Here is a 12,329-nt window from a genome sequence, read left to right on the forward strand (position 1 = left end):
CTTTGAACAACCAACTTTATTTACCCATCACATCGATCAGGTAAGTGTATTGCAGATTACATCCGTTTATTTTAAGCAATTCTGATTGGTTTGTATTTTTTAAATACCATAGGTGACAAATACTGAAATATTGGAAAAGATTGATGAGGCCAAAGCTGAAATTGTTTCCACCGTGTTACAAGCAATGGAGAACATTGTAACAAAAACCATCTCCATTCTGAAAAGCTATTTTGATACAAAAATGCAGTATTTACAGAGCGCTAGTTCTTCTCAGGCAGTGGAGAACAGTTTTGTCTTTACACCTGTTTCAACCGTCGAGCAGCTACTCGAGCTCGAATGTAAGCTAGAAGATCCGGTATATTCAAAAAATGTGGTATGTTTACCTTGCTTCGCTCTGTCACAAGATAATTGATCAAAGGGATATTATAAAATAACTAGATACAAAATATTTGAGATATTTTTTTTTGCATAAGAATCACAGCAATGCTGAAATATTCAATGTTTCAATTGAAAAATGTAATTTTTTTACTCACACTATTTACCTTTACGAATGGATCAATAACGCTTCATGGGGATATAAGTTAAAAATGCCAAAGGAAATATTAGGATTTCCAAAATTGGACCATAAATATTTTAAGCCCTTACATAAAATTACATGCGAAGGTCCAAAATATGTAAGGGACCAATTTAAATATGTTACCCTAAAAATAATTACAAAGATAATTAAAACTATTTTTCTACTGTTTTATAGAAAACTTTCATGCTAAACCACATCGGCAACACAGCAGATACCGTGAACGGGCAAAATTCTTGCTATGAGCTCGTCGACAAATTTTTTGACAGAAAATTGATGCTGCTGTGCTCGTGGACGGGAGCAAGCAAGACGGAAACAAATAAGTGCGCACTACGGGTACACAAGAACGTACTAAACACTTTTTACAATATTATCAAAGATATAAATGCGAGCTTTACTGTCAAATTAATGGAGGAATTCTTCAAGTCTGTCACAAGAAACTCAAGAAAGCGCAGCGAAGCAAAGGGGTTGAGATGCTCCACCATTCACCGCAGATCAAAAATGCAAGCTGTTTCAGCTGTAATCAATGGTAAAAAACAAAATGAATATTGAACAATGAGAATCTGATGATCTCTTATTTTTATTTTAGCTAATGAAGACAGTACACTTACACCGACTGGAACTGAAACTGGCACAGATGAGGAAAATGAATACATCGTAACATAAAAACTAAAAGAGTAAGAGAAATAGGAGAAACCAAAAATTGATAATTTTTCTTTATCCGATGTTAAAATGGTATATTGTTTTAAATAAATGATAAGACTACAATGTAGAGTTTTTATTTATTTAACAGTTTCAATCATTTTACCTTGGGTAAAGTATGTTGAAGTGGAGTGAACACAAACTCGTTACCTTTGTATTTAATAGCTACTAGTTAACAAAATACATCGTCGAGTTTATAGGAGTTTTCAGAATTAAAATACAATTTATTTACTTTATATATATGCAAGTATGATGAACGTATAGGTTTAGGAAAAAATAATTCTGGTTTTTGAACCAGTCTAGCCGTTATTATAATTTTTCTATTTTCATTCATGCATGCCGATGTCATTCGAGCTATTTCTTTTGTTTTTGTCAAGAACCAAGAATTTTTAAAGTTTGTGCTAAGAAAAAAATCACTTTTAATATAACACTGAACAATATTGCCTATCCTCTTGATCGCTGGATATTCAGCATGTTGTATCTTTAGAGGTAAACTGCTCTTTTCGGTGATTCGATTAGCAACTTGTTCCAAACTGTTTTGTCTATGTCGCAGCTGCCTCTTAATTTGGAATAACGCGTTTTCGAAAGGATATGACGATATAGATGGTAGTGGTCCAAATCGTATTACATCGCCAACGATGTGCTCCAAGTTATGAACATTGCTAGTAACACATTCTGCACCATAAATATTTTTAAACTCTATGATGTAACACTCGAACATGTGTTGAGCGAGTGATAAATATTCCGTATAAATGCTACATGAGCATATGGTTACGGCAACGAAAAGTACCAAGAAGTGGTTATAGACATGGCTGCTAAGATAATCTTTCAATACAACAATGCCTACATAGTTCAAAAAGGCCCTCCATTCCGAACCTTTCCAAAACGCTAAGCAGTCCATGCCTCGCAAGGAACGGTGTATCTCCGATGGTAGTTTTGTTCTTAATATCGCATTTGTGTTGTTCGCATTTGTGATGTCTTCCGTATTCTTTCCGACGGAACTTCTCATCTGTTCTGAGCACGCAGTTGAGTTTGGGAAATGTAACTGTACGGGATACATAGGAATATTCGCCTTCAATGGTGCACTTCAAGCATCCGTTAATTCCATTGAAATTTGTAGTTCCTGCAATTTTACCCATAATTAGAAATAGTAATAGCTAAATGTTTTGAGATAACATAATAGTAACAATTTCAAGGTTTTCAAAATATATGATGACAATTCAATCTTCCCTACTGTGAGAAGCAAACATTGTTGTTGATTTACAGCTATTATTAGGCGGATTTCAGCTGAACTATAGCCTAATAAGCTGTTATTCATCAAAAATGTGTTGGGGTATCATTTCCCCTTTTTTTTGTTTGAATACAATGTTACCAACATTCAATTCCTTTGCTCTTTCTGCTTTCTCAATCTTTCATCCTCCTCTCTCTCTCTCTCTCTCTTTCGTTCTATTTTCACTTCTCTTTCCTATTTACTATCTTTCTGGTGTATGTATGCGTGTGGCGGAGGGGGGAGATTGAGGGTGTGTGTGTATAATCAGGGTGTCGACTGCCCAGCGAAAATAAAATTCCCTGACTTTTCGAGGTTTTTCCTGATTTTCCAGGAAATTGATACCCTGATAATACTCCTTCTTTGAACAATATTCTGGAAATTTTCAATGTGTGGTCTCTCATATATGTCTCCGAATTTCGACTAATTACCTTTTATAAATGCACGAACAGGCAGCATCTGATTTTTACTCCAACAGCATGATTGTTTACTTACACGCCTTTCGACAGAACAGAAATCAATTCTTCGACAAATGGTGTTAAGTATTCTGTGATGTTTTGTGGCTTTATTTTACCTAAAAATATTCCAACTGTCATTGGTGGGATATGAGGCATTTGATGTACATTGCACAGAATAGGCCAGAATTGATATTTCGAACTCCTGTGAATTGGCAGACCATCTATATTAACGTTCAGTTCAATTTGTATGTCCTCTGTTAGATGTTCGAAACTCTTTTTCAAACAGATTTCAAGTCCTTGGTGCCAGTATTGACCGCCTGATATTGATTTGAATGTCATGCCAGTTCTCTGGGGGGTTCTCATCAACGTTCGTGGATCCATAGGGAGGTCTTTGTCTCCATAATCGTGACGGATAATTGATAAAATTTCCTTTAGTGCGCGATGTGTGATATTGAAGTCACAGGCCGAGGAGCGAATAGCATTAGTAGTATCACGAGGACTGATTTCTTTCACAGTTGTGTCGAGTGGTTCAACGATCACTGAACTTGTGGACATTCGGAGCGTACTGTTAACCAACTGATTATCTGCAGAATCAGGTGATGAACCAATAGATTGTGCTACCAACATAGAATATCCGTTAAAAACAGTTAGAATTTGAGCACTGTCATGACTCACCATTGGAATCGATCGAAAAAGTGGGAAATTCTGAACTCGGCACGTAATCCGCTACGTAAGAAGAATAGGAAATAATTGCACGAAAATTACCTTATGAAACAAACATACTCACCCCGGACAGGATGCACCTTATTCTCAATGGGGGAAGAATCATGAGTTTGTTTTGATTCAATCCCATTTTTCACAGCTGTGTTAAGCAGTGCCTCATATTCAATGCGCTTTTTTTTGCATGCTCTATGAAACGATCCGCTCTTTTTATACCTTTTAAATGATTTTCCATTCATATTCACTAGTCAAAAATCGTACAGAGTTTTATCTACTGGCGAATCAAAAACAAAATGTTTGACAGAAGATTGTAGCATTTAGATTACTTTTATAAAACGGTTAATCAAAGAGTTCAATTTTTCTTGTACAACTGTAATATTATTGTATGAAACGTTTTGCCAACGTTGATGAACTTATTATTATTATTCATTCACAGTGCGTCTTGAACTGTTCTACAGATCAGACGTTTTTTCGGTTGCTTGTGGACTGGTCTTTGACTGCCTATAGCTTCAAAGTTTGTGTTTTGTCAGTGTGTCTTTTAAAGATTACCTGAAAGTTATTTCCCATCAGTCTTTCTCAAGACTACCTACTTTTGAATTTAACATTTGTTTTAACTTTTTTCGTATCACCTGAAATGGCTGGACGGAAAAAGAAACCTCGCATCGCTGCGGGGAGGAAAAGAGAGGCATCTCTTTCTGACACATCGAGTGTCTGTAGTGACAATCCTTTTGATATTTTGCCTGAGCAAGAAGCTGGTGAAATGGAAGTTATTAGTAATGAAACTATACAAAATATAAAATCTTTAAAAAAGGAGAAAGTTCCACCTATTGTGGTAACTATTTCTTCTGAATTTAATATATTCAAAAAGGAACTTTCAACGTTTGTTTCTGACGTTAAAGTTACCTATCAAATTGGCCGTAGAGGTGAATGCCGCTTATTAGCCGACTCAGTAAAGGGTCGTGATCGTCTTGTTCAGTATTTAACTGACAAGATGTACAAATTTTTTACATATGACACCAAGAACGCCAAGCCGTTCAAGGTTGTCTTGAAAGGTCTCACCAACGATCAAACCGTTGATGAGATCAAACTTACTTTAACAGAATTACTTGGCATAGCCCCTACCCAAGTAATTCTAATGAAACAAAAATCACGAGGCGAAAACAGTCAGAGAACTGGAATTTCCCTTGTTAATTATTTAATTCATTTTAACCGCAATGAGGTAAACAACTTAAAATTTTTTGAAAAAGCACATGCTTTGTATAATGTGCGTGTAAAGTGGGAAATTTATAGGAAGTATGGCGGAGGTGAAAAGCATATCACCCAATGCCGTACTTGCCAACGTTATGGCCATGGTTCCAAATTCTGTAACATGGACCAAAAATGTCTTAATTGTGGAGACTCTTCTCACAAAAAAGACACATGTCCTGTGAAAGAGAGTAAAAATTTTCGCTGTGCGAATTGTAACGGCAACCATATGTCAAATTTTTATCAATGCCCAGTCCGTTTAGCAATTGTTAAGGCAAGGCAAGGTAAACAAAATTCAATTTCTCAATTAAAACCAACTTCAAAACAAAATTCTCCAAGCGTACCAGTGACGCATAGTTTACCTACTCCTTTGCATACCCGTTTAACTTATGCACAGGTTACAGGTAGTTCGAACATTATACCGCCTAGTGTTGGTAGTTCGAAAATGACCGTTAATATGGGTAAGCAAAACAGGCTAGAAAATAATTGTACACCTATCACTCCAGCTAATATTGCTGCCGAAAATATTTTTTCTAATGTCAACTGCCTGGGGCAGGTAAACTTTCTTTTTTGCAACAGGCAATGTTCGATCTTATGAACGCCATGTTGCAGGCAAAATCAATGTTTGAAGCCATTCAAATAGGCACAAATTTTACTATTAAAATTGTTTCTAATTTAAAATTTAGCAATGATTTTAAATAAAACAATTAAAATATTAAATTGGAATGCTCACTCATTGAAGGCCAATGAGAATGAGCTTTTTAACTTTTTAACAGTAAATAATGTGCATATTGCAATTATTACTGAAACATTTTTGAAACCTAACATAAAATTAAAATATGATCCCAATTACGTGGTTCATAGATATGATAGGATTCAGGGTTCCGGCGGTGGAGTTGCAATTGTTATTCATCGCCGAATCAAACATCGTGCTCTTCCCCATCTTGAGACGAAAGTTATTGAAACTTTGGGAATTGAAGTTCAAACTGAACTTGGGATTTTATTTATTGCCGCAGCATATTTACCATTTCAATGCACACGCGAGCTCAAAAATTATTTTAAAGGTGATTTACAAAAACTCACCAGAAATCGTTCGAAATTTTTCATAATCGGCGATTTTAACGCTAAACATCGTTCATGGAATAATTCTCAAAGTAATTCCAATGGCAAAATTTTATTCAATGATTGTTCTTCAGGATACTTTCTACTTTGTCTCCGAATAGTCCTACATGCTTTTCTTCTGTAAGAAACCCTTCAACAATTGATTTGGTGCTAACAGATCAAAGTCATGTATGTAGTGATTTGATCACACATGCTGACTTTGATTCTGACCATCTTCCAATAACTTTTTCTTTATCACATGAATCAGTTTTAAACCCTATGAGCTCTGTTTTTAATTATAACAAGGCTAATTGGGAAAGATACAAAACTCATATTGAGAGAAATTTCAAAAATGAGCTTGATTTGCAAAACGAAGTGAATATTGATTCCGCTTTGGAAGCATTAAAATGTGCAATTGTTGATGCCAGGAATTATTCTGTTCCAAAGGCTCAAGTGAAATTTGATTCACCAATAATTGACGAAAATCTTCAACTTCTAATTCGTTTGAAAAATGTCCGCAGACGTCAATATCAACGTTCTCGTGACCCTGTTTTTAAAACTATTTATAAAGATTTACAGAAAGAGATTAAGCATAGATTTACTCTTCTGAGAAATCAAAATTTTGAGACTAAAGTTGAAAAATTGAAACCATATTCAAAACCATTTTGGAAGCTGTCGAAGATTCTTAAGAAACCTTCAAAGCCTATTCCAGTTTTAAAAGATGGTGAACGTTTTCTTGTATCCAATGAACAAAAGGCTCAAAGACTTGCTCAGCAGTTTGAGAGTGTTCATAACTCAAATTTGAATTTTGTGAGTCCAATTGAAAATGAAGTCACACGTCAATTTGATTTAATTTCTTCCCAGAATTTTTTACCTGCAGAAATAATTGAAACTAACTTGAATGAGATTAAATCAATTATTAAAAATTTCAAAAATATGAAAGCACCTGGTGACGATGGAATCTTTAATATACTAATCAAACATCTCCCTGAGAGCACAATGGAATTTTTAGTGAAAATTTTCAATTGCTGCTTCAAAATTGCATATTTTCCCAAATTATGGAAAAATGCAAAAATTACTCCAATTTTAAAACCGGATAAGAACCCAGCTGAAGTTTCAAGTTATCGACCAATCAGTTTGCTTTCTTCAATAAGTTAACTGTTTGAGAGAATTATTCTTAACAGAATAATGTCACACATCAACGAAAATTCAATTTTTGCAAATGAACAGTTTGGATTTCGCCATGGGCATTCCACAACTCATCAATTGCTCAGAGTTACTAATATGATACGAGCTAACAAATCTGAAGGTTATTCCACTGGAGCTGCTCTTTTAGACATAGAAAAAGCATTCGACAGTGTTTGGCATAAAGGTTTGATTGCGAAATTGCAAACTTTTAATTTTCCAATTTTCCTAATCAAAATTTTGAAAAATTATCTTACTGATCGAACTCTGCAGGTTGTCTATCAGAATTCAAAATCTGATAGATTTCTTGTCAGAGCAGGTGTACCTCAAGGTTCAGTCTTAGGTCCAGTCCTGTACAACATATCCACTTCAGATCTTCCTGATTTGCCTCCAGGATGCACAAAGTCATTGTTCTGCGATGACACAAGCATTTCCGTAAAAGGAAAAAGTCTTCGTGTCATATGCAGTCGATTGCAGAAAAGTTTAGATATTTTTTCTTCCTACTTGCAAAAGTGGAAAATCTCTCCCAATGCTTCTAAAACTCAAATGATAATTTTTCCGCATAAGCCTAGGGCTTCTTTCCTCAAGCCAAACAATAATCACGTTGTCAAGATGAATGGGGTTATTTTAAGTTGGTCCGACAAGGTTAAGTACTTGGGACTAATTTATGATAAAAAACTTATTTTCAAAGAGCACATTGAGAGTATACAAGCCAAGTGCATCAAATATACGAGATGTTTATATCCTCTCATTAACAGGATTTCTAAACTTTGTTTAAAGAACAAACTTTTGATTTACAAACAAATTTTTAGACCAGCAATGCTTTATGCTGTACCGATCTGGTCAAGTTGCTGTTCAACAAGGAAGAAAACGCTCCAAAAGATTCAGAATAAAATTCTGAAAATGATTTTGAAGCGTCCTCCTTGGTTTGGTACACTCGAATTACATAGACTTACTGGTGTTGAACCATTAGAAGCTATGTCAAATAAAATTATTAACAATTTTCGACAAAAATCGTTGCAATCCTCAATTGCTACGATAAGCTCTCTTTATAGCCAATAAGTTAGCAATTAAGTTAGTTGTAAGTTTACTTCCCCTTTTCTGACAAGTAGGTTTAAATCCCTACGAATGATAAGTCCTAATTGCGAAAGCAAACAAATCCTAACAATTAAAATTACAAATTTCTAACAGTGTTGAGAAGTCACCATTTGTGATTGGACACACATACTCATTATTTACTAATATTTATCATAAATACTTAAGCTACTAACAAATCCCCCCTTTTTTTAAAAAAAAAAAAAATTATTATTCATTGATTTTTTTTTTCCATATGCATATGTTTATTCATTTAGATATCCCTATATCTATCTTCCGAGATATCCCTGTATCTATCTTCCGACACATGTTCTTTTTCTAAAAAACGTTTAAAAAGCCACAATTTATCTATAACATAACTATGCTGACTTGAAGAGTTCAGTATTAGTAGTCGAAACGTTTGTACAATTTATATTTCTGCGCATTTGTCTCACCAGCACCGGCTACTACTGCACTACACTTTTTCCACTCTTATTTTATTTAATATTGCCGAATTGTTCCTTGAAACGTTTGAAGCGCTTTATTTTAACACTTAGTTATTAGTGTTACTAAAGCTGTGCTGTAAACGTTCGAACAACACTAGTTGAGCTAGAGTTTTGTTATCGAATAAATGCTCATATAAAAAATGATATAATGTTTATACAACATATAATTCAACGTTTGTGTTTATTCAGCACCGGTTGCTTCTATACAGCATTTATTCAACTCTTCATTTGATAAAGGCCTCCGAATTGTTCCTTGGGTTGCCAGATTTGGGATTCCAGAAACCATTATCACCGACAACGGAACGCAATTTTGTAGCAGTGAGTTCAAAAAATGGTGTGATCAACACGGCATTATCCACATTCGCACTGCGCCGTATCACCCGCAATCAAACAGGCAGGTAGAGAGGTTCATGGACACGATGAAGCGTTCGCTACTCAAAATCATAGAAGGAGAAGGAGTTCCATCAGTAGAAGCTCTTCAAACGTTCCTACAGGTATACCGTTCCACATCCAGTGCAACACTGGCTGGCAAGTCTCCTGCGGAAGAAATGCTGGGTAGGTCCATGCGTACAACTCTCGATCTCCTGCGACCACCTGTGCTCAGAAGTACATCCGAAAAACATGTTTCTAAATATACCGCTGGATGCGCGGTATACGCAAAACTCTACTCCAACGCAGAGAAATGGAAGTGGATACCAGGAACTGTTATTGAAGCCATAGGTGGAGTCAATTACAACATTCTCCTCGATAACCAATCGGGTAGGAGAAAACTGATTCGTTCACACGTAAACCAACTTCGACCTAGATTCAATGAAACTGTTAAACCGTTATCAACGCCAACCCCATTGGAAATTTTGGTGGATGAGTTTCAGCCTAAGCAACCAACAATACAGCAGACGACTGATAATCAAAGTGACAGTTCTGTTAGTGATGAGTTCTACGAAGCAGAAGCTGACTTAGCAGAGTCCAGTCAAACATTACAGCCAGCAGAAGTACATATTCCTAGACCAACCAGAACCCGTCATCTTCCAAAGCGCCTGGAGGATTACATTGTAGGCTAGTCTTGAAGGGGGAGATGCCACCACCCCTGTAGCTGTAGCAACCCTATTCATTAATTCTTGGGAGATAGCAACACTGACACCAGTGCGTTGGACTCGAACACGAGTTAGTTTTTAATGAGATGCGAACTACATAAGAGCAAACCAAATAAAGGATTGTTTGTTACAGTAAATGTTGTGTTTATTTAACCGAAAACACAACACTTATGTAGGATTTTTTTGACGTGGGACACGTCTTTGTTTACTATACTGGGATGCATTCTGTAAAATTGGAAATGAAACGGGCAAATGTTGCGTCAGATTTCAAACGCTAATAACAGCATAACCACATGATGGATAACAATAACCAATATTTTGTTGGATAGATAAAATGTGTAACAATTTTGTAATGTGTTAATTATCACTCTAATTTCATTGCTAAGCGGTAAAATTGATAATAATTTCAATAACAAATTTACGCGAATAATGAACCAATTACATGCGAGCATTCCTAGCACAGACGACGTGAATGGACACCATCCGTTCCCTGTGATATTCCCTGTATCAATTTCGAAATAAAAATTGACAGAGTCTCCCCGTCCCAATAGGTCAATTTATTTTTGCTTTCATGAGCTTAGACTAATATGATGTCTCGAAGGTAAAAGTTTTCCTAAAAGTTTGAAACAATACCCATCCTTGAACAATCTCTAAACCTGCGTGTTAAGTACTGTAGAACCTAATAAAAACTGATGTCTTGAAAGAAAACATGCCAATGAAAGCAACAGTACCAGTGGAGTATAGAACCGCAGGTCTCTCGTCGTCTACGATTGCATTGGTACTCTTCTATTCGTACTGCAGCAGTACTATTCGTATTGCAGTGGTACACTTTTATTCGTACATTTCTATTCGTATGCAATTGAGGAAAAACTACAATGCTGCTGTTGATGGTGATTGAAAGTTTATTTCATAAATATGATTGCCATGAATTACTCAACAAAGATTGTAAATTTTTGCAACGGATATTTTTTTAATTTTATCTTCGATATTCACTAAATAATCGTGACCGGATAGTATCGAAAGAGTAAATTCCTAAATGTATACATTTATAGAAGAGTAAGAACCTGCGAATGCTTGTGATTTTTTAGTTTATTTAGTAAGATTCGTACAGAATCTCTTTTTATATTTCAAAATTGTTAGATGATATATTATTATTCTAAGCTTTACCATAATAAACGTATATTTCCTGTCTTCGTAATACAGCGAATGTAGTTGCAGGCAAATGAAAAAATTGTCAAGCAAAAAATAAAAATGTAATTGTGGATTTCTACGATTTTTTGCTGGAACTTGTTAGGAATTTTGTTCAAAATATTTTCTTATGTTTTCCAATTGATGAACCTTTGTAAGGGCTTCCATATTATTTTGAAAGTAATATCCATACTATAGATTTGATTTAGTTAGAGTTAAATAAGACAAAACCATTCATTATGATAACGTAAGCATTATTGGATTTGGTTTTTGAGGATATAGAGATAATTCTGACTTTGACGCATTATGAGAAATTCTTGGTGCTTCTTCAACAAGCACGCTATGCTTGAGCCTTGTTAAATACATATTTTTTTGCACAAAAAAAAAAATACTAAAGGCATAATATCGCCAAATATAAATGATCTTTCTTCGAGTGTTGTTGAATATATTCCAAAAATTGATTTCCAGGGGAGGCTGAAAATAAACACATTGATTCTGTCTGCAGACTCTGTATATTTTGTAACAAAAAATCCCCTAATTACAGTGTTTAGTCCCACGTCACCATTTCATACAACTCTAGGGCTGTATACCTTGTAGTATTTTTTCTGTTTCCTGCTAGGTTATTCCCTGCGTATGTTTTGTAGTTTGGTTGAGCTTGATGAAATTAAAAATAAAAAGAAAGTTGCGTGAAGAGCCTGTTATTGTTTTTTTTTTAATTTTTGCTATAAATCTTACCAAATCAACAGAATGATTTATTTTTCGCATTAAAAAAAAGTTTAGAGCCGGTACTTTCAATAGAAACAAATCATTTCATCTTAGAATTACTCAATAGAATTACACCGATCTTTCGCCATGTTATGCAATAAATAATCTTCTCATTCAATTCATAATATTTTTTCCGTCTCAGTGCAACATTATGATACAATACCAAATGCGTTGGTGAGACTGACATGGGATTACGTTTCGGCATTGATATACTAACAGACAGTGACTGCCATGTTAAAATACATTCTTTTCATGCGACAATTTTTACCGAGCTTTGAAATATAATACTCATCCTGAGAGATGTTTCATCTTGATGCCGACAAATAACAAATACACCGGTAATCTGCGTCTATTTACCTCCATCTCGGATATCTAAATGCAATATTAACACCCTACCTGCGGTTAGAGTGGACTCCTGCTTACGCTCTGAGTCAATCCGCAATACTACCC

The 12,329-nt window shown here is 35.2% G+C and overlaps 2 protein-coding genes across 3 annotated transcripts; one reads left to right on the forward strand and one right to left on the reverse strand.

Annotated features, from left to right (window-relative positions):
• Positions 1 to 1,412: 1,412 nt before the first annotated feature.
• On the reverse strand, positions 1,413 to 5,718 carry LOC129722408 (uncharacterized). 2 transcript variants are annotated; one of them, XR_008727597.1, is made up of 4 exons: positions 3,789 to 5,718; positions 3,677 to 3,727; positions 2,975 to 3,618; positions 1,413 to 2,399 (listed from the first exon to the last, which is right to left on the reverse strand). XR_008727597.1 is itself a non-coding variant. In XM_055675814.1 (3 exons), the coding sequence occupies exons 1-3, from the start codon at positions 3,958 to 3,960 to the stop codon at positions 3,035 to 3,037; spliced, it is 807 nt and encodes a 268-aa protein (XP_055531789.1). In that variant the 5' UTR covers positions 3,961 to 5,718; the 3' UTR covers positions 1,413 to 3,034. The 2 variants fall into 2 exon arrangements, 1 of the variants encoding a protein (XP_055531789.1); XM_055675814.1 differs by having other exon boundaries at positions 1,413 to 3,618.
• Positions 5,719 to 9,251: 3,533 nt separating this feature from the next.
• LOC129725778 (uncharacterized) lies at positions 9,252 to 9,893 on the forward strand. Its single transcript, XM_055681971.1, has one exon. The coding sequence runs from the start codon at positions 9,252 to 9,254 to the stop codon at positions 9,891 to 9,893; it is 642 nt and encodes a 213-aa protein (XP_055537946.1).
• Positions 9,894 to 12,329: the final 2,436 nt, after the last annotated feature.

This window comes from Wyeomyia smithii, chromosome 2 (genome assembly GCF_029784165.1).
Source record: "Wyeomyia smithii strain HCP4-BCI-WySm-NY-G18 chromosome 2, ASM2978416v1, whole genome shotgun sequence".
Classification (NCBI taxonomy): Eukaryota; Metazoa; Arthropoda; class Insecta; order Diptera; family Culicidae; genus Wyeomyia; species Wyeomyia smithii.